The sequence below is a fragment of the Camelus ferus genome, chromosome X (assembly GCF_009834535.1).
Source record: "Camelus ferus isolate YT-003-E chromosome X, BCGSAC_Cfer_1.0, whole genome shotgun sequence".
In the NCBI taxonomy this organism is placed as follows: Eukaryota; Metazoa; Chordata; class Mammalia; order Artiodactyla; family Camelidae; genus Camelus; species Camelus ferus.
In genome coordinates, this window is record NC_045732.1 from 28,582,500 (window position 1) to 28,603,621 (window position 21,122).

Genomic DNA, 21,122 nt, shown 5'->3' on the forward strand with positions numbered 1-21,122 from the left:
GACAAGATCTAGCCCCTGCACATTGAATTTTAGAGTTTAGGAGCTGCTATTATATAAAAAGATGGTGAGATACTCCCTATGACTTACAGAACAAGTAAAAAGTGGGGGTAAAGAGGGGAGGCAGTTGGAGTTCAAAGCAATCAGATGTAAATGGCCTGAGGCAAGGCAATTAGGGGCCTTAGGAAAATGCAGATACTTCAGTGAAAGGTTGCTTGTTGGGCTCGATGAGGCTATGGGAGCAGAGAACAGGGCCAGACCCTCAGATGGAGGGCCTCAGAGAATCCAGAATCCACTGGTCTGGCAATCTTTACCCTGGGTTGGGGGAGCCAGAGATCTCTCCATTAAAAGGGTACTCAATTATTTTATCTTGTGTGTATTTTGACGACTTCTAGGTAAGTTCTAGATTTTTGTTGGTGGTTAAGTAACTGAAAATAATGGCAATTTAGATGAAAGGGTAGCTGGGAGACAAGATATTGGCCATCAACAAATTTCTAAGAACTTTGAGTTATCTCCAACTGGGAAAGTCCCTCCCACAAGTTCATTATATATTATGTCCTCTGATGTAGACATTACATGATTGTCCTTGCTAAGCAGCATTTTGATAAACTGCAGGTTTTTTTGTCTTGCAATTTGGTACTGAGTTCAAGTTCACAGGGCTAGTGAACAGCACATAAGGGCTAGAGAACAGCACTTAAACTGGTTTTGCCTCCTTAAATAGGTTGTTGATTAATCAAACCTTGAGTTATTTTTTGAGACAGTACTATGCATATGCAAGAAGGAACCTATGTCTCCAGGATGACTCCAGAACCGAGAAACTTCATTCTGCAGAACTCAAATAATAGAAATGTTGCCACCAGAGCCCTTTACAAAGTAGCATTCCTTCAATGAGGAAAATCTGGCTTCCAGCAGCATGGGTAGCTTATATGGACTAATTCCAGACTAGCCAATCAGCTTCCAAGTTTGAAATTCCCCTAACCCCTTTCAGTAAGCACTTTTCCCCCAAACTGGTGTAGTATTGGCTTCTGTAGGTGTCAGGCAGTGAGCCCTTGCTCAGTAACAGTTTTGGGGACCCAGATGAGATTGAGGTCTTGTGATCACCTGCCTGAGACGCTGGAGCCCCCGGCAGAGTGTGGGCCCTAGCCACCGACCCTGAGTGGCGCCTAGACTGAATTTGTCTAGAGCCGGTGGTCGGGTTGTTGCTTCCCCATCATGGCACACCAGGCTCCTTGGGCTGCTTTAACTTGTGAGAGAAGAAACAGCTCCTGCATCAGACGTCTTTTGGGTGAGTAACCTCATTAAAACATGCCTATACCTAAATTGTCTAATAACCTCATCAGGATCATGGGTTAGAGTCCCAACCTAAGAGAGACAACAGCAGATGTTACAGCTGATGCGGTACTCAAAGGATTGGGTTAGAGTCGCATACCTTGTGTTAAAGTCCCAGGCCTTTGGATTTCTTTGTTTGCCTATGTCATGTCTATAATATTTGTTAGGACTGGCTAATAGGAGTTGGCTCTTGGGTGACTATAGCAAAACTTTATTAAACCTGATATTAATGAGGGGCCTCTGACTTGGGAGAGACAAGACATTGCTCCAGGACTGGAAACCTTGCCTTATGGATGTGATGGGATTTTTCACCCGTGACAAATATGATTGCCTGGAGGTATTGTTACGTGTGTGTTCTTAATGAAACTAGGTGTGATGACCTTGTTGGGGTGAGACAGCAAAGGAAAAATCAGGGAACATAAAGCAGGAAAATGTTCCACCTGGGAAGAACATACCCCACGCCAGGGTTAAAGGATTTTTATATAAAACTGTACACATTGTGATCTTTCTGAGAATTTTAACCCTCTTCTTTATGCGCCAGACTAGCAGGGGGTTAGTGCTGAATTGCTTTTAAGTGTGTATATATACAGTGTTAAAAAGGAAAGTTTGCCAGGAGGAACAAATATTGGTGGTGGTGCTAAAGGTCATGGGCTATATAGAGGCCTTGGTCTGGAAGTTATTCCACCTGGAAGTTGCCCTGATGTCTAGATGAGCTTGTCTGTGATTTCTTCTGGGAGGTAAAATGTTTCAGTCATTGATCAGAAAGATTAAACCCCAACATGCTCAGAAAGGAAGTGAGGACTTGGGTATTTCAACCTGTATATTCCTGAATTTCTCTCTGAAACTCAGCTCTAAGACCACTTCTTGCTTTGCTTCCTTCAGAGTGATACAATCGCCTCTTTCACCCTCCTTTTCAATGGGAAAATTTTTCAAGACGGTGAGTGAGATAGAGCCTGAATTTTGATAGGCCCCTCTGTGATAGGCAAGCTTGCCTTCAGCAGGTAGGGGAAAAACTATTAGGAGCTTCTGACCAAATGGGCTACAGTCCTGGAACCGCTGGGTCAGATTCCTTGGCAGCTGGTTATCTTGTGTGCCTCTCAAGCTACAGTTCGTGACACTCATCTCTAATGGAAAGCTTTCCAGTGTTTCCTAAGTAAACCCTCACATCCAAGCTGGTCATCTTTGAGGCTGTCCATTCTCCTCAGTGGCTTGTCCAGGGAATTCTTACAGCCAAGTCTTTACAGAAACCAAACTAGGAGATGGAATTGGTTCCTAAATTGAGGGTGCAAGTCTCTAGTGTGCCCAGGTGCTTCCTACAAAGGAACAAAGTGTGCTCTAAGCCATAGATTGGCAAACCCTGGTGCTTTCCTTCATCTCCCATGAATGCCAGGGTTTTCCAGGTGCAGCTAACATTTCTGCATCACTCAGACCTCGAGTTTTTGATAAGACCACTGGTTGATGTTGGGCCTAATCCATGAAGGCTGGGAAGACGCAGCCAGCATTTGCTAAAGGCAGTTGTTCCAGGCTCCTCAGTGTTTTGTTTTGTTTTGTCTTGTTTTTTGGCTAAGAAGTTAACTATTTTGAGAAAACTAGTCAGCCAACTGTAGAGCTCAGTTTAGGCTAAGAAGCCAGCCAAGTCAGCTGACCTGTTAGTAAAACTCTATCCTGGGGCCCAAATTCTAAATTTAAAGCAATAGTCTTTAAAGAGGCATGCTAAGAAAATTACAAAGCCTCTGATAGCCACCTTTCTTAAAAGCTAATAAATTTAACCTTGTCAGTCCTCACATAATACTCCAATCCTGCTGGTAAAAACAGTTGGAACCAGAGATTATCATTTTGTATAGGATTTGAGAGCCATTAACCAAATTGTGGAGGATGTATATCAAGTGGTGCTAAATCCTTGTAGTTTGCTTACAAGTTTATCTGGAGACTTGGACTAGTGTATGATTCTGTACTTAAAAGGTGCTTTTTACTGCATATCCCTAAGTCCTGATTACCAGGAGCTGGTTGCTTTTGAATGGGACGATCTGGAGACTAACATAAAATGACAGTATTGCAGGATGGTACTCCCACAAGGACTTAAGAATGCCCCCACCATCTCTGGGGAAGCCTTAGCCAAGGACTTAAGAGATTTCCAATTAAATGAGGGAGTCTTAATATGATATACTAATAGCTCATAAAACCCAGGAAGTTTCAGACCAAAATAAAATCCTTAATTTAAGCTTTCTGACAGACAGGGGATATAAAGTCTGTAAGGAAAAGGTACAAATTTCTCTGCCAACTGTAAAATATCTAGGATTTGAGTTTCAAAAGGACAAACTTATTTGAATGTAGTTTGGTGCAGCCATTATGGAAAACAGTATGGAGATTCCTAAAAAACTAAAGTAGACTTAACCTATGATCTAGCAATCCCGCTCCTGAGCATATATCCAGAGAAAACTATAATTTGAAAAGACACATGCACCCCAATATTCACAGCAGCACTATTTACAATAGCCAAGACATGGAAACAACCTAAATGTCCATCGACAGATGACTGGATAAAGGAGTGGTGGTATATTTATACAATAAAATTTTACTCAGCCATAAAAAAGAATGAAATAATACCATTAACAGCAACATGGATGGACCTAGAGATTATCATATTGAGTGAAGTAAGTCAGACAGATAAAGACACATACCATATATGTGGAATCACTTATATGTGGAATCTAAAAAAAAAAATGATACAAATTCTGTTTACAAACCAAGTCACAGACATACAAAACAAACTATTGTTACCAAAGTGGAAAGGGCAGAGAGGGATAAATTAGGGGTTAGGGATTAACAGACACACATGATTATATATATAGATAACAACAAGGACCTGCTGTAAAGCACAGGAAACTATATTCAGTTTCTTGTAATAACGTAAAATGGAAAAGAATCTGAAAGAAATATATATGTATGTATATGCATAACTGAATCAGTTTGCTGTACACCTGAAACTGACATTGTAAATCAAATACACTTCAATAACAAAAAAGAAAGGATGCCTCATTTTGGGTTGCCTCTTTCAATTCAAAGTGACAACTGAGGAGCTTTCATAGCCATGGTAATTCAAGGGGTGTCTAAGGCCCTTGGAATACAGTAGAATTATGTGCTTCATGGAGACCTCAGTCTACAGGAAAGACTGAAAAGATGAATCAGACCATAAAGACAACCACTAAAATGTCAAGAAAGCAACTTCAGATAAAGTCTTACCAGTTGCCCTGCTTAGGAAAGAGTAGCCCCTAGAATCAAGCTCCAGTTGGGCCCTTATGAAATGTTACATGAGGCCCTTCCTTAAGACTGAGTGCTAACTGCAGTCTTAAAATATCATACTGTGAAAGAATTAGATGCTATAACATGCTTATATGGATTGCCAAAGGAATGAGGTCTATTTTTGAAGGACTGTTAAAATTGAGTCCTAGTTGTGTGTATTTTAGTGTTAATCCTTTTACTCCAACAAATTTTGTCCATATTGTTTGTCTCTTTATATTTAAAAGGACTCCCCCACTCGCATGATGATAGCCCAAGACTTAAGAGTTCAAGGTTGGACTCAGTGTTTACGATTAAATGCAAACAATTTCATTCCTCTTTTAAAAAATCACTCCCTCTAATCAGCATGAAGCAGCTAGAGCAGTCATCTCCCTATTTCCCTCAAGATGGAGGAATGTACCAAAAAAGGTGGGGGGATTGAAAAGGCATGTAAAACACTGAGCAGCTTAAACTGGTTTTGGTTTTGCCTCCTTAAAATAGGTTGTTGATTAATCAAACCATGAGTTATTTTTAGAGACAGCACTGTACACATGCAAGCAGGAACCCATGTTTCCAGGATGACCCCAGAACTAAGAATCTCCCGTCTGTGGAACTCAAAGAATAGAAATGTTGCCATGGGAGATCCTTATTAAGTGAAGTCCTTCACTTAGTAAAGTCTGGCTTCCAGTGGCATGAATATCTTATGTGAACTAATTCAAGACTGGCCAATTAGCCTTCAAGTTTGAAATTCCCCTAAAACCCTTAAATTTTACCCTGAACCCTGGATTTGAGGAGACAGATGTGAGAGCACTGCCTCCTGTCTCCTTGCCAATCTACCTTGCCATAAAGTTCCTATCTCTAAAGTCAGTGCCATTGTATTGGCTTCTATGTGTGGCAGGCAGTGAGCCCTTGCTCATTAATGCTAGCAAATGACAGGCCTGGAACTATACTCCTGGTCTGAATTTCTCTAGATCCCATACTGTTCTACTCCTCTTTACCTAAAGCAGAGCTCTTGTTCTTTAATATTCAAATGTGTCTTAGGTTAAAAATAATGACTCTGTGCCCAAAGAACTGGGTTGCAGTATATCCTAAGCATTGAACAATACCTCAGTAAATCAAAGTTATGAATAAGGAGAAATAATAATATTCAGTGATAGTATGATCAGTTCTATATGCTGTGTCAAATGACCTCAATCAAGGAATCACAAAACCATCCTGGACAGCTCCTTTCCTTTAGAAGTGCAGGCATACTTCGGATACAGTGGGTTAGGTTCCCGACCACTTTTATAAAGCAAATATTGCAATAAAGTACGTTACACAAATTTTTTTGTTTGCCAATGCTTATAAAAGTTGTTAATCCTATTGTACATTTACTAAACAATACCTTAAACAATGTATTCATCTTAATTTAAAAATATAGAACAATTACAATAGTAACAAAGATAACTGATCACAGTTAACTGATGACACCATAACAAATACAATAATGAAAAAATTTGAAATATTTCAAGAATTAACAAAATGTGGCACAGGGACCTGAAGTGAGCAAATGGTGTTGGGGAAATGTACCCATATACACATTCAATGCAGGGTTGCCACAAACGTTCAATTTGTAATAAAACATACTATGTGTCAAGTATGATGAAGTGAAATACAATAAAAAAAGGTCTGCCTGTAAATCAAAACAAGTCACATAAGAGGGTAACTCTGGCTATTGAAAAGGACAGATCAGTGTTATTTTTCTCTGGGAGTCCACCCCTATCCTGGACCCCTTGCATCATGTTGTAGGTTCCCCATTTCACATTGAGTATGGGACATGAAACTGTAAGGTTTGCATTAGGGACACTGCTCAAGAGTTTGCAGGGGTGTGACAGTCCCCAGGAACCTTTTAATCCAAGAAATAGACAAAATGAGGACCCCCATGAATGAGGACTGGAAGAGACAACCACTCCAAAATATAAGGTCATTCAGAGACCTGCCCAAGCTTGCTTGGAGGCCTACAATGCCCAAGCAGGGAAGTCAGATTGGACATCCCCTCTTATATTCCTTACAGTTCTCAGCAAATTCAAAGTCTTGGTCTAAGGAAGAATGGCCTCAGTTCAGTAGAGGGAGAATCTCAGGTTAGATATATGCCAAGTGGAGGACCCCAAGTGAGGAATGTAGGGACCACTGATTCCAGAACGGTCATCTGATCGGTAGAGACTCCATTCTGTCAGTTCTCAGGACCCAAACATCCCTGGCCTAATATGGCTCACTGTAACTTCTACCTCGGAAGTCTCAGGAACAAGTAGACCTTAACTTGAGCAGAATAACTTCTTGTCAGGGAGTGTCCAGTCTCGGGACTGGCCAGGAGCAAGGTGAGGTCCAGGACTGAGGAAAGGGAGTAAGATACACAAATGAGTGGGCTTTACAGATCCCTGCCTACCATTCTTAACCACGAGAGGCTTTAGGCTGAGATATAAGGCTGAGAAGCCTCATTTCTGCCTGTCAGGTCTCAGTAAGGGAAGGTTTTGTCTCACAGGATGGGCCCCAGTTCTGAAGAGGGAGGAGTCTTGGTCATAACCAGAGTCAAGGTGGGGACCTCAGTGCTAGTGAGAGGAGCTCTCCCCCAAAGAGGGAGGCTCACAGGGTAGCAACCGTCTCCTCAGGGAGAGAGGGTCACAAGCAGGGTGCCCTGACTTCCCCACTAGGGAGTCAGGAGACGAGGGCTTTGTGAGCTGGAGGACTCGGGTCTGTAGAGGGAGAGCTTCCTGGCTCTGATAGGTGGCGCACGGAGGATCCTGAGGGAGGAGCCTGAGGGACCGCCCACGGAGTCCACAGAGCCCCGCCCCTGCAGTCAGTCCTCAGAGACCGTGCGCCGCACAGCCGTGGCCGGAAGTGGCTCGCTAGTGACTTCCGCTTCCGGGGCTAGGGGGTCAGACGGTTGTGCACAACCTTTGTTCCGCAGAAGGTGGATTCTGAAGGCTGGTCTGAAGGCAAGGTGAGGGCCTGCTTGTGGACCAGAGAGTCCATTACCCACTCCCATAACCCAGGGGGCCCCACAAAGTCCCTTCTCTGTGATCAGCTGTGGAGATTTCCAGCAAAGCTTTTAGGCTAAGTTTTGCCTGGAGAGTCTCAGGGCAGAAAGCTTTGGTCTAAGAGAGTAGCCTCGTTTCTGCAAATCAAGGAAACCTAGGCCCTAACTAAAGTCAAGGGGAGGGTCCTGAATGCTAATGAGGGGTTCTCTCCCTGGTAGAGATGGCAACCCAAAGCAGCACCCTCAGTTCCTGGAGGCTCTGGGCAGAGGTCGTCACAAATAACAGGCCCTGATTTACCCACTAGGAGCTCAAGGAGCTGAAGCTTTGTTTGGAGGCTTGTGGACATAGTTCAGTAAAGGAAGGAGTCCCAGGCTCTGATAGACAGGAATCTTGAATGAGGACCTAGGGACCACCGATTCCAGAACACTGGGGTCCCGTCCCATAGAGCCCCGCCCCTGCTGTCAGCTCTTAGAGACCCTGTGCACTCGTGGCCGGATATGAGTCATCATGACTTCCGTTTCGAGTTTCCAGGAAGTGAAAACTTCTGTGTGAGGTGAGGCCTCTGGCCAGCGGCGGGTGGATTCCCAGGACTGGTCTGGAGTCAAGGTGAAGAATTTGGTGGAAACTGAGGGGGTCACACAAAGTCTCACTGCTGCTGTAAGCTCTAGGAAGCCCCAGTAGAGCCATCAGACTGAGTTCGGCCTGGAATGTGTTAGGGAAGGAGGGCCTTGATCTAGGGAGTAACCCCCGTCCTACAAATGGTGGATACGTAGGCCCTTACTGCAGTGAAGGTGAGGGCCTTGAGTATTAATAAGGGAACTTCTCCCCATTTAGGTGAGGTGTCACAGAGCAGCGCCCCTGTACTTACTTCTAGGAGGCTCCAGTTAGGGGTAGTCATATATAGAGGACCCTGACTTTCCCCTCTAGGGACTCAGGGAATTGAGGGCTTTGCTCTGAGGCTAGACTCCCTAGGTTATTGGAGGGACAAGTCCTACTGCCTACCCAGTGTTAAGGTCAGAGACATGAATGAGGACTAGGGGAATACCGACTCTGAAAAAATAGGATCTCATAAATTCTGCACCTTTTCTCAGAAATCCAGAATATCTGTTAAGCTGAGGCACTCCCCTCATTACTGTCTGGAGAGTCCCAGAGAGGTAAGGATGTTGGATTAATTGTCCACAATTTTGCAGAGGGAGGAGACCCAGGGCTTTATAGGAGTTATGGTGAGGACCCTGAATGAACATTGATGATACCCTTCACCCCACTAAAGAGGTGACAACAGAGAGTCCCTCCCCTCCTTGCTTGCAACACTGAGGAGCCCAGGCATGGAAGTCAGGTGTATGTGAACCATCCTTTCTTTTTGATGGCATCAGATTGGTGAGAGCCTTTGTCTGAGAAGAGATGCATCAGATCAGCAGAGGCAGATTTCCCAGGCCCTACCTAGAGCCAAGGGACCTTAAATGAGCACTGGGAACCTCAACGGATACAGACAGAGTCCCATAGAGCTGTCAGCTGTGGGTGCCCCCTGGCGGGGGTGGTGGACTAAGATGCCCCTCCACCTCTCCTGAAGGCCTCCCAAGAAGATGAGGAGCTGGGTTTGAGGTATAAATTTAGAGCAGCACAGAACACGGGGCCCAGGCCCTGCCAGAAGTTGATATGATTGTCCTGAGTGTGAACTGGGGACCCCTGTCCTCCAGAGCAGAGGAGGCTCCACAAGAACTGGACTCGCCCACTGCTACCCTGAGCCTCAGCAAACACCGGGCAGAGCTGGCAGGCTACAGCCTGAGGCTCACTTTAATTATTTCCACAGAGTTCTCAGAGGACAGAGTGATCAGGAGTCCTGTGGGTTCCTAGAGTGCCTGTGCAGAAACCTGCAGAGCGGCCTTCTTAAAGTCAGAGTGGTTGGTACCTCCCTGCTGCGGGTGCTCACACTCCTCATCCTCTCTCCTCTCTGCCCAGATCACCTGCTGTGTCTGACCACAATCACCATGCCTCGGGGTCAGAAAAGTAAGCTCCGCGCCCGTCAGAAACGCCACCAGGCCTATGGTGAGACCCAGGGCTTGAGGGGTGCTCAGGCCACTGCAACCAAGGGGGAAGCGTTCTCCTCTTCACCCCCTCCTTTTGGAGCTACTACTCAGAGAAAGCGTGGTGCTGGGTCACGTGGTGCTCCCAAGAGGCCTCAGAGAGTTCTGCCCACCACCACTGTGTCTGCAGGTGTGTCTCGCACAAGATCATGCAAAGGAGCCAACGGCAAAATTGAGAAAAAGCAAAGTGCCTCTCAGGCCCTGCTTTCCGCTGTGCGGTCTCAGAGAGACCCTCTAAGCAATGCAACGCGCATGTTGGTGCAGTTCCTGTTGCACAGGTATAAAATGAAAAAGCCCTTTGTGAAAGCAGATATGCTGAAGATCATCAGTAAGAAGTACCAAAATCGATTCCTTGAGATCCTCGAAAGAGCCTCTTTCAGCCTGGAGGTGGTATTTGGTGTTGATTTAAAGAAAGTCAACCTTCCCAAGCATTCTTACATCCTTGTCAGCAAGATGGACCTCCCTCACAATGGGACGGTCAGCCCAGGCAAGGGGTTTCCCAAGAGCGGCCTCCTGCTGAATCTCCTGGGCGTGATCTTCATGAAGGGCAACTGCGCCACTGAGGAGGAGATCTGGAAGTTCCTGAATAAAATGAGAGTCTACGCTGGGAAGAGACACTTCATATTCGGGGAGCCCAAGAAGCTCATCACGGAAGATTTGGTGAAGCTTAAGTATCTGGAATACCGGCAAGTGCCCAACAGTGATCCAGCTCGCTATGAGTTCCTGTGGGGTCCAAGAGCCCATGCCGAAACCAGCAAGATGAGAGTCCTGGAGTTTCTGGCCAAGATTAATCATACCATCCCCAGTGCCTTCCAGTCTTGGTATGAAGAGGCTTTGAAAGATGAAGAGGAGAGAGTCCAAGCCACAGTTACACTAAAGGCTGACACCAGTGCCGTGGCCAGTGGAAGTTCCAGTGTTATGTCCAGCAGCAACTACCACCCCTAGTGAAGTTGAGGCAGATTCTGCACTTTGTGGTTGAAGAGAGCAGTTAATGTTCCAAGTAGTGGAGGGCTGTGTGTGACTGAGGGAACACAGTGTATAATCCCTTTGTCTTCCTCTTCTATATGGGGAATTGGGAGATATTTGTGTTTTGGTTTTTTTTTTTTTTTTGCTCTTTGTCAAATGTTACTCCTAGATGAAGATTTAGCTAGCATTATCATCTAAGTTTCTGAGTTATATCCATCACACATACTGTTGTTTATCAGGCCTCAGAGTAAGAATTTTGCTGTTTTGTAAAAGAAATTGAGATAACTTCCATCTTACTTAGTAATCTGGTGCAAGATAACATGGCATTGCAATGTGCATTTCCTTGAAAATGTGAAAAAATGTAGCAGTAAAATATGTGGCATCGAGAAATACAGAAAAAGTAATATGGTCACTATTTGGCTTCCTAATCCCTTTCATTTTGTGTTTTAAAAAATTATAAATAACAGTATGTGCTTGGCTAATTCTAAATGTGGAATTAAATCATAATAAATTAGACCTCACGCTCACAGGCTGATTTATTTCCGAAACATGAATTGAGTATCTGCTCTTAGAAGGCTCCATGCTAGTACTGGGAAAGCTGAGGAAAAGACCGAGCCACTGACCATAAAATCACAGAGTCAAGAAGCAGCTGTCATGTAAGGAAAATGGTGATACATACTCTAAGATCAAAAGGACAAATGAAAAGGCAGGATAAGAAAGGAGAGAGGTGATTCCAGATGATAGCATCGGCAGTCAAATGTAAAGTCCCTGATGCAAGGCAGTGGTGGGCTTTGGGAAAATCGGAGTCCTTCAGTGGGAGGTAATTATGAGTTAGGGGCATGGTGGGCTGGGTGAGGCTGTGATGATCATGAGCGGAGCTGACTTCTCAGATGGTGGCCCCATAGTTGAAAGACAAAGCCTAGAATGGGAACCTGCCCTTGACAGTTACAGGCCTACCTGATTCTGTTGTGCTTTGCTTTATTGCAGTTCACAGATACTACTTTTTTTATTTAACAACTTCAAGGTTTCTGTCAGCTCTGCTTTGAACAAGTCTCTCAGTGCCATTTTTCCAACAGCATTTGCTCACTTCATGTCTCTGTGTCACGTTTTGGTAATTTTCACAATATTTCAAACCCTCCACCAGCAAAAAGGTGATGATTCACTGAAGGCTCAGATTATGATTAGCATTTTTTTTGCAAAAGCCTTTTTAAGTTAAGGTACGTACATTGTTTTTAGGCATAATGCTATTGCTTGCTTAATAGACTACAGTAGAGTGTAAACTTAATTTATAATAGCACTGGGAAACCAAAAAATTGTTGTGACTCACTTTATTGTGACACTTATTTTATTACAGCGGTCTGGAACCAAACCTGCAATATCTTCGAGGTAGGCCTGTACTTTAGGGATGTGGGTAAATCAGAGAGAAATCACCCGAGACAGGAATGGAATGTGTCCTGTGCTCATGTCCCAGTGCAGGTGAACATTGTGCATGTTAGATGTTTTTTTCACATCATCTCCAGGGAGTTTTTGAGAAGGGTGGTACTCTCTTGAGGTGGGATGCCCAGAAGCTCCTGGACTGGCACTTGTTGTCCTGGTGGGGGAGCCAAAGCCCACTCCATTAAAAAAAAATCATTCAAATTAGGTTATCTTGTATATAATTTGGCAAGCTCTAGGCAAGGTCTAGATTTTTGTGGGTGGTTAAATGAATCAAATTAGGAGAGTTTATAGGGAAATGCAACTGAGAGGGAGGTACGTTTTTTGTCCTTGAAACATGTTTTAGAGCTTTGTGTCGCATTTGCTGAGGAAGTCTACCTTATGTCAACATGGATTGACATAGTTTAATGAGGAAATAGTTTTTCTTGCTAAGCAGTATTTTTCCTGGGAGGGGTTCCTTTGTCCTAGAACCCTGCTTAATTCTCTGGCATCTTCTTGGATTTAAAATTAAATCTCAGTGTAGTGGGTTGAAACTCCAGGGGAAAAATTAATCATAGAATAGGCATCCTTTTAAGTCTGAGTGTAGGCCAGGCAATGGGCTGGGTACTTTACAGGCACTCTGTACAGTCCATCAGTCCCCAAGACAGAGCATATCAAACCCATTTCACAAATGAAAAGACTGAGGCTCATAGAGTTTGGGAATGTACCCAATTTCACACAGCTGTTAAGTGACAGTGTTGGAACTAGACCCCTGGCCTGAATTAAGTCTGAAGCTCACACTTCTCCACTCCTTCCAGCCTGAGGCCAACTTAATTCCTTAAATCACCTTCCTTCTCACTACTCTAAAATATCTCAGGTGATAAAAAGAAGGGCCCTGTGCCCAAAACACTGGACTGGAATCCATAACCATAGCAATAAGGCAATAAGCATATCAAAATAATTAAGAAGTATGAATAAAGGAGAGAAAGATAATGTTCAGTGACAATATGATAATCTACATATCCAAACTCAGATAACCTCAAAAGATCAGGGGCTTGCAAAATCATGCTGGACAGCCCCTTGCATTTGGAAGTTGAATCTATTCAAAGAGAAGTTATATTGAAGGCTGTCTGGCTGGTAAATAAAACGGATAGATCAGTGTACTTTTTTTTTCTTTGACAGCACATCCATCCTGGAGTTTCAGCCTTGTGTTGGAGTGTCCCTATCTCACATCACTTCTGGGGCAGGGGCCCAGGGTTTGCCGTAGGGAAAGTGGTCAGGAGTTTGCAGGGATATGGCGTTTCAGAGGAGGCCTTTCATCAAAAAACAGAAGCCATGATGAAGGGCCCCTTGTAGGAAGACTGGGGAGAGCAAAATGCTGGGCCAAGTTGTCAGCCTGAGCAGGCCCTCACTTATTCTTGAGGGTTCTCAGGGACTTAAGAGGATGACTTCAGGTCAGCAGAGGGAGGAGTCCCAGTCTCTGCCACATATGACGGAGAGAACCCTGGATGAGGAATGAAGGAAGCACTGCCCTCCCAGAACAGTGTGGCCCATAGACTCTTGACCCTGCTGTCAGCCCTCAGAGTCCCCAGATAGCCTCAGCAGGATGTGGCTGAACCTGATTTCCACTTAAGAGGTCAAGAAGGTGAAGACCTTAGTCTGAGGCTGGCCAACTCAGGTCAGTAGAGATAGGATTTCCCAGGATTGCCAGGAGGAAGGTGAGCACCCCGAAGAGTTCTAGGACCACCAAACCCAAATTGTGGAGACCTCACAGAATCCTCCCTGTTGTCATGACAGATCTTGGTGTAAATGTTAGGCAGAGATGGCCTCATATCCTCTTCAGGGATAACAGAACAATGAGGAACATGGTTTGAGGGGGAGGTCCCAGGTCAGCAGATTGAGGCCTTCACATGGGTCAGATTTAGGATGCTGAGTTAGAACCCTGAGTGGGTTCACCATCATGCAGTCTCAGCCTGCTTCATACAGCTGTCACTCATGGGAGGGAGGCCATGGCAGGTGTGGCCAAATAAGGCCACCCTCACCTCCTTCTATTAGATCTCAGGGAGGTAAAAGCCTTTCCCGGAGGAAATGGCCTCAGATTAAAAGAGAAGAGCCTCAGGCCCTGCCAGGAGTCCAATCAAGGAAAATGAGTGAGGACCCAGGGGCCCACCCACTCCTGAATAGCCAGGGGAACAAAGAATCTGGCCCTGCTCCTGCACTCAAGACTTAAATCCCCAGGGTGGGATGTGAGGCTGAGCTACCGGGCCCCCATCAGTTTGGTTTTTTCTTTTAATATATTTGTATTGAATTACAGTCAGTTTATAATGTTGTGTCAGTTTCTGGTGTACAGCACAATACCTCAGTCATATAGGAACATACACACATTCATTCTCATATTCTTCTTCACTATAGGTTACTACAAGATATTGAATATGGTTCTCTGTGCTATACAGTATAAACTTATAAGCTTGTTGTTTATCTACATCATTTTTTAAAATTTTTATTTTAAAAAGCAGGTTTAGGTTCACAGCAAAATGAAGCAGAAAGTACAAAAAGTTCCATATACCCTCTTACTGCCTCTCCCACTATCAACATCCCCCACTGCAGTGGGATATTTGCTACAATCTAAGAGGCTACATTGACACATCATTAGCACAAAAAGTCCATAGTTACAATAGGCTTCATTCTTGGTGTTGTACACTCTGTGGATTTTGATAAATGTATGACGACTTGTAGCCACCATTATAGTATCATACAGAGTAATTTCACGTCCCTAAAAATTCTCTGTGCTCTGCCTATTCATCCCTCCCTCCCCCCAACCCCTGGCAACCATTCATCTTTTTAATTTTTCTATACTTTTTCCTTTTCCAGAATGTCATATAGTTGGAATCATGTAGCCTTTTCAGATTAGTTTCTTTTACTTAGTAATGCATATCTAAGGTTCCTCCATCTCTTTTCATGGCTTGCTAAATCATTTATTTTTAGCACTGAATAATCCTCAGTTGTCAGGATATACCACAATTTATCCATTTACCTGCTGAAGGACACCTTTTTTGCTCTTGAGTTTTGGCAATTATGAATACTGCTATAAACATCTATGTGCAGGTTTTCGTGTGGACATAAGTTTCCAACTCATTTGGGTAAATACCAAGGAGCATGATTACTAGATTGTAAGGTGAAAGTTTGTTTAGTCAGTTTTAAAACAACAATTCTTTGAGGTATGATTAACATACAAAAAACTATGCATATTTAATGTATACAAATTGGTATATACAGGAGATATGTACCTGTGAGACTATCATCACAATTTATGCCATAAACATATCCATTACCTCCAAAAGTTTCCTCCTACCTTTTTTAATTTTTGTGATTAAGTACACTTACCATAAGATTTAACCTCTTAGAAAAATGTTTGTGTATAGTACAATAATGTTGACTGTAAGCTCTATGCTGGATAGTAGATCCCTAGGACTTATTTATCTTACATGACTGAAACTGTAACTTTTGACTAATACCTGCTCATTATCCCCCTTCTCATAGCCCCTGGCAACCACCACTCTACTCTCTGCTTCTTTGACTTTGACTATATTAGATTTGTCATATAAATATCATGCAGTATTTATCCTTCTGCATCTATCTTATTTCACTTTAGCATAATGTCCTTCAAACTTATCCATGCTGTCCCAACTGGTGAGTTTAGCTTCTTTTTAAGGCTGAATGATATTCCATTGTATGTAAATTTTACACTTTATTTAGCCATTCATTTGTCATTAGACATTTAGGCTGCTTCCATGTCTCGGCTATTGTGAATAATGCTGCAATGAATATGGAAGTGCAGATTTCTCTTTGAGGCCCTGATTTCAATTCCTTTGGATAGATATCTAGTAGTGGGATTGCCAAAAGTATCATATTTTATTTTTGATTTGTTTGAGGAAACTCCATACTGTTTTCCACAGGGGCTGGACCAATTGACATTCCCACCAACATTGTAGAATGTGTTTAATTCACTAAGAAGCTTCCAAACTGTCTTCCAAAGTGGCTATTCCATTTTGCATTGCCACCAGCAACAAATGGGAGTTCTTGTTGATCCACATGCTCACCAGTATTTGGTGTTGTCAGTCCTTTGGACTTTGGCCATTCTAAAAGGCATGTAGTGGTATCTCATTGTTATTTTAATTTGCAATTGCCTAATGATACATGATGCTGAGCATCGTTTCATATGCTAATTTGCTATCTGTGTATCTTCCTTGGTGAGGTATCTATTCATATCTTTTGTCTATTTTTTTTTACTGGGTTGTTGATTTTCTTCTTGTTGAAATTTAAGAGTTCATTGTATATTTTGTATAACAGCCTCATCAGATATGTCTTTTGCAAAGATTTTCTCCCAGAATGTAGCTTGTCTTGTTCTCTTGACGGTATATTTTTCAGAGAAAGAAGTTTTGAGAGAATGAAATCTAGCTTATCAATTATTTCTTTCCTGGATCCCCATTACTTTTTATATGAGGTCTAGAAGGAGGTGAGACCCTTGATCTGAAGGTCTAGCCACCATTCAGGGGAAGGAAAAGTCCATGACCCTGTGTGATATCCAAATGAGGACACTGAATGATGGCTTAGGACAGAGAGGTACCCATAGGGCTGTAAGTGCTGGGTGCCCCCTGATAAGAGTGGTGGGGTGAGGCACTCCCCATATTTCCTTCTTGACAGTACCAGGGAGATTTGGGGTGTCAATTTTAGAGAAGAGGACAGAAGAGGTTCCAGGCCTTGCCAAGAGTTGTCATGATAATCCTGAAGCTAAACAGAGAGGACTCCCTACACTGAAAAACACACGTGGCCCCACTACCATTCATACTGTTACCCTAGTCAGTAAAAGACAGGGCAGACAGGCTGCAGCCTAAGACTCACTGTGTCTCCACTGGGTTCTCAGAGACAGGTGGACCAGGAGAACAACAGCCTTGTGGTTTCCTAGAGCAATGCCCTCAAGGAAACCTGCAGAGATGGACTTGGTTAAAGCCTATGTTGAATCACCCTGCTGAAAATCCTCATACCATCTCCTTCTCCCATATTCAAGTGCCAGTATCATCTACACTCCTGCCTACTGTTCCTGCTCACAGTCATCATTCCTTGGGGGTCACAAGAGTAAGCTCAGTGCTCATGATAAATGCCACTAGGCCCAGGATGAGATGTAAGATCTCAAGGGTACTTAGACCAGTGCAGCAGGAAGAGTCCCCCTTCTTTTCCTCTCCTGTTTTGGGGATGCTCCCTTGGATTCCCCTATTGGTGAAACTCCTAGGAGCCTCACATATCCCCATCCACCATCATTATTTCTCAGCTATTCCATGCACAAGTTCTGAAAAAAAGATGTTAAGAGCCAAGGTGAGAAAGTGCAAGTTCCTATGAAGCCTCAATCTCCACTGAGAGCTTATTGAAAGATCCTATAACCAGAAAGGCAGGGATGTTGATACAACTCCTGCTGCAGAGATATAAAATGAAAGAGTCCATTATGAAGGCACACATGCTTAAGGCTGTCAACAAAATGCACAGGGAGAATTTCCCTGAGATCCTCAGGAGAGCCACTGAGCGCATGGAGCTGGTCTTTGGCCTCGAGCTGAAGGAAGTCAAGCTCAGTGGTCACCCCTATAGACTTGTTAACAAATGAGAAATCCCCATAAATAGGAGTCTGAGCAGTGACTGGGGACTTCCTAAGAATGGGCTTCTGATACCTCTCCTGGGTATGATCTTCTTGAATGGCAACTGCACCTCTAAGTAGGAGACCTGGGAATTCCTGAATATTCTGGGTGTCTATGATCGAAGGAGTCACTTCATCTTTGGGGAGCCCAGGAAGCTTATCACAGAAGATTTGGTGCAGGAAAAGTACCTAGAGTACCGCCAGGTGCCCAACAGTGATCCTCCCCGCTATGAGTTCCTGTGGGGCCCAAAAGCCCACGCTGAAACCAGCAAGATGAAAGTCCTGGAGTTTTGGGCCAAGGTCAATGATACGGTCCCCACTGCCTTCCCAACCCATTATGAAGAGGCTTAGAGAGATGAGGAAGAGAGAGCCCGAGCCAGAGCTGCAGCCAGGGATGGCCCTACTGCCACGGCCAGTGCGCGTTCCAGGGCCACATCCAGCCGCTCCTCTCACCCCTAGGGAGGTCTGAGCAGATTCTTCACTTTGTAGTTGGAAAAGCCTGTTAACCAGTGCTCCTGGTATGCATGAATAACTTGTTAACTTTTTTTTTGTGGTAATTTTCAAGTGTTCCCTGCCCCCCCAACAGAAAATTTATTTGATTCAGAACATAAGTATATGAATCACATGGATCACTCTATTATTGTTGTTTATCAGGTTTAGAAGTAAGAATTTTGTGTTTTGAAATACAAATTGGAAATTCTTAAATCTTAAATGTGATCCAGAACAAGATTGCATTGGAATAGGGATCTCCTTGGTAATGTGAAAGAACCACACACTAAAATAGGATAAGAAAATAGAGAAAAAAAGTAAAAGTTGGTCAATTAAGGGTTTGGTTTACTCCATTCAGTCTTTCTTTTACTAAATTTACAAGAAATATACCTGCTTTTTTTAGATTATTCAAGAAAATGTGAGTTTATGGGAATGTAAATTGATGCAGCCAGTATGGAAAACAGTAGACAGGTTCATCTAAAAACTGAAAATAGAACTACTATATGATCCAGCAATTCCTCTACTGGGAATTTATCTGAAAGAAATGAAATCAATTGTAATTTGAAAAGATATCTGCACCCCATGTTCATTGCAACATTATTTACCACAGCCGAGACGTGAAAACAACCTAAGTGTCCATTAATAGATGAATAGATAAAGAAAATACGATACACACGCACAATTGAATTTTATTCCATCATAAAAAAAGAAGGAAATCCTGTCATTTGCAGCAACATGGATGGACCTTGAGGGCGTTATGCTAGGTGAAGTAAGTCAGATAGAGAAAGATAAATACTATATAGTCTCACTTGTATGTGGAATCTTTAAAAAAAAAGTGAACTCAGACATAGGGAACAGATTGGTTTTCAGAGGGGATGGAGAATGGAAGAAATGGGTCTAAGTGAACAAATGGTACAAACTTTCAGTTATAAAAAAATAAGTCCTGCGGATGTAATGTACAGCATTGTGACTATAGTTAATAATACTGTATTCAAAAAGGTGATTCACAATTTTTAAAGGTTATATTCCATTTATAGTGGCAAAAGACTGGCTATATTCCCCGTGTTGTACAATATATCTTTGTAGTTTATTTTATACATAGTGGTTTCTACCTCTTAATCCCCTACCCCTCCCATGCCCTTCTCTGCTTCCCTTTCCTCATTGGTAACCACTAGTTTATTCACTATATCTAAGAGTCTGTTTCTTTTTCATTGTTGTCTCTAGTTTATTTTATTTTTTAGAGTCTACATATATGTGATATCATATAGTATTTGCCTTTCTCCATCTGATGCATTTCAGCACAATAACCTCCAAGTCTATCTGTGTTGTTGCAAAATGGCAAATTTTCGTTATTTTTATGTCTGTATAGTATTTCATTGTATATATATATATACATACACACACACACACACACACCACCTTCTTCTTTATCTAGTCATCTGTTAATGGGCCATTAAGTTGCTTCCATTTCTTGGCAATTTTAAATAATGCTGCTATGAACATTAGGGTGCATATATCTTTTCAAATTAGGGTTTGGGGTTTTTTGTTTTTTTTTTCAGATATATATCCAGGAGTGGAATTGCTGGAGCATGTGGTAGTTCTATTTTTAGTTTTTTGAGAAACCTCCATATTGTTTTCCACATTGGCTGCACCAATTTACATTTTCTCCAACAATGTACAAGGGTTTCCTTTTCTCCACATCCTCACCAACATTTGTTATTTGTGTTCTTTTTGATGATAGCCACTCTGACAAGTGTGAGGTGATAACTCACTGTGGTTTTAATTTGCATTTCTCTGATGATTAACAGTGTTGACTATCTTTTTATGTGCCTGTTGGCCATCTGTATATCTACTTTGGAGAAATGTCTATTCATGTCTTCTGCCCATTTTTGATTGGGTTTGTTTTTCTGCTGTTGAGTTGTATGAGCTGTTTGTATATTTTGGATGTTAACCCCTTATTGGTTGTATCATTTGCAAATATTTTGTCCCATTCAGAAGGTTATCTATTCATTCTGTTGATGATTTCCTTTGCTGTGAAAAAGATTTTTTAAGTCCCATTTGTTTATTTTTTTCCCTTTGCTTTAAGAGACAGATCCAAAAAAATATTGCTCTGATTTATGTCAAAGTGTTCTTCCCATGTTTTCTTCTAGGATTTTTATGGTTTTCAGTCTTACATTTAGGTTGTTAGTTCATTTTGAGTTTATTTTTGTATATGGTGTTAAAGAATGTTCTAATTTGATTATTTTATATGTAGTTGTCCTGTTTTCCCAGCACCACTTATTGAAGAGACTGTCTTTTCTCCATTGTATATTCTTGCATCCTTTGTCATAGATAGCCACTCTGTGTGTTTTGATTGGAGAATTTAGTCCATTTACATTTGAAGTAATTATTTACATGTTCTTATTGCCAGTTTGTTAATTGTTTTAGGGTTGTTTTTGTAGGTTTTTTCATTCTTTTCTTCTTTCATTCCCTTGTGATTTGATGACTATCATTAGTGGTATGTTTGGATTCCTTTTTCTTTTTTGTGTGTGTATCTATTATGGATTTTTGGTTTGTGGTTACCATGAGGTGATTTTGTATGTGTGTGTATATGTATATACACACACACACACACATATATATTTGTACACACACATCTATGTATATATGATGGTTTTAAGTTACCAATCTCTTAATTTCAAATGCATTTTAACAACGCTGCATTTGTACTCTCTTCCCCTCATGATTACTGTTTTTGATATCATATTTTATATATAATTATTTCCCTTAACTGCATATGTTTTCCTTTACTGATGAACTTCTCCCTTTTGTGATTTTCATGTTCCCCATTGTGGCCTTTTCTCTTTTGCTTAGAGAATTTCC

At 42.4% G+C, this 21,122-nt stretch overlaps 1 protein-coding gene and 1 pseudogene across 1 annotated transcript; both read left to right on the top strand.

Annotated features, from left to right (window-relative positions):
• Positions 1–9,610: 9,610 nt before the first annotated feature.
• LOC102524313 (melanoma-associated antigen B3-like) lies at positions 9,611–11,160 on the top strand. Its single transcript, XM_032475114.1, has one exon. The coding sequence runs from the start codon at positions 9,611–9,613 to the stop codon at positions 10,649–10,651; it is 1,041 nt and encodes a 346-aa protein (XP_032331005.1). The 3' UTR covers positions 10,652–11,160.
• A 6,302-nt stretch (positions 11,161–17,462) lies between these two features.
• On the top strand, positions 17,463–18,234 carry LOC102523554 (annotated as a pseudogene).
• Positions 18,235–21,122: the final 2,888 nt, after the last annotated feature.

Excerpts from the sequence above, each read along its gene's own strand:
- LOC102524313 (XM_032475114.1), top strand. The coding sequence starts at position 9,611 with ATGCCTCGGGGTCAGAAAAGTAAGCTCCGCGCCCGTCAGAAACGCCAC.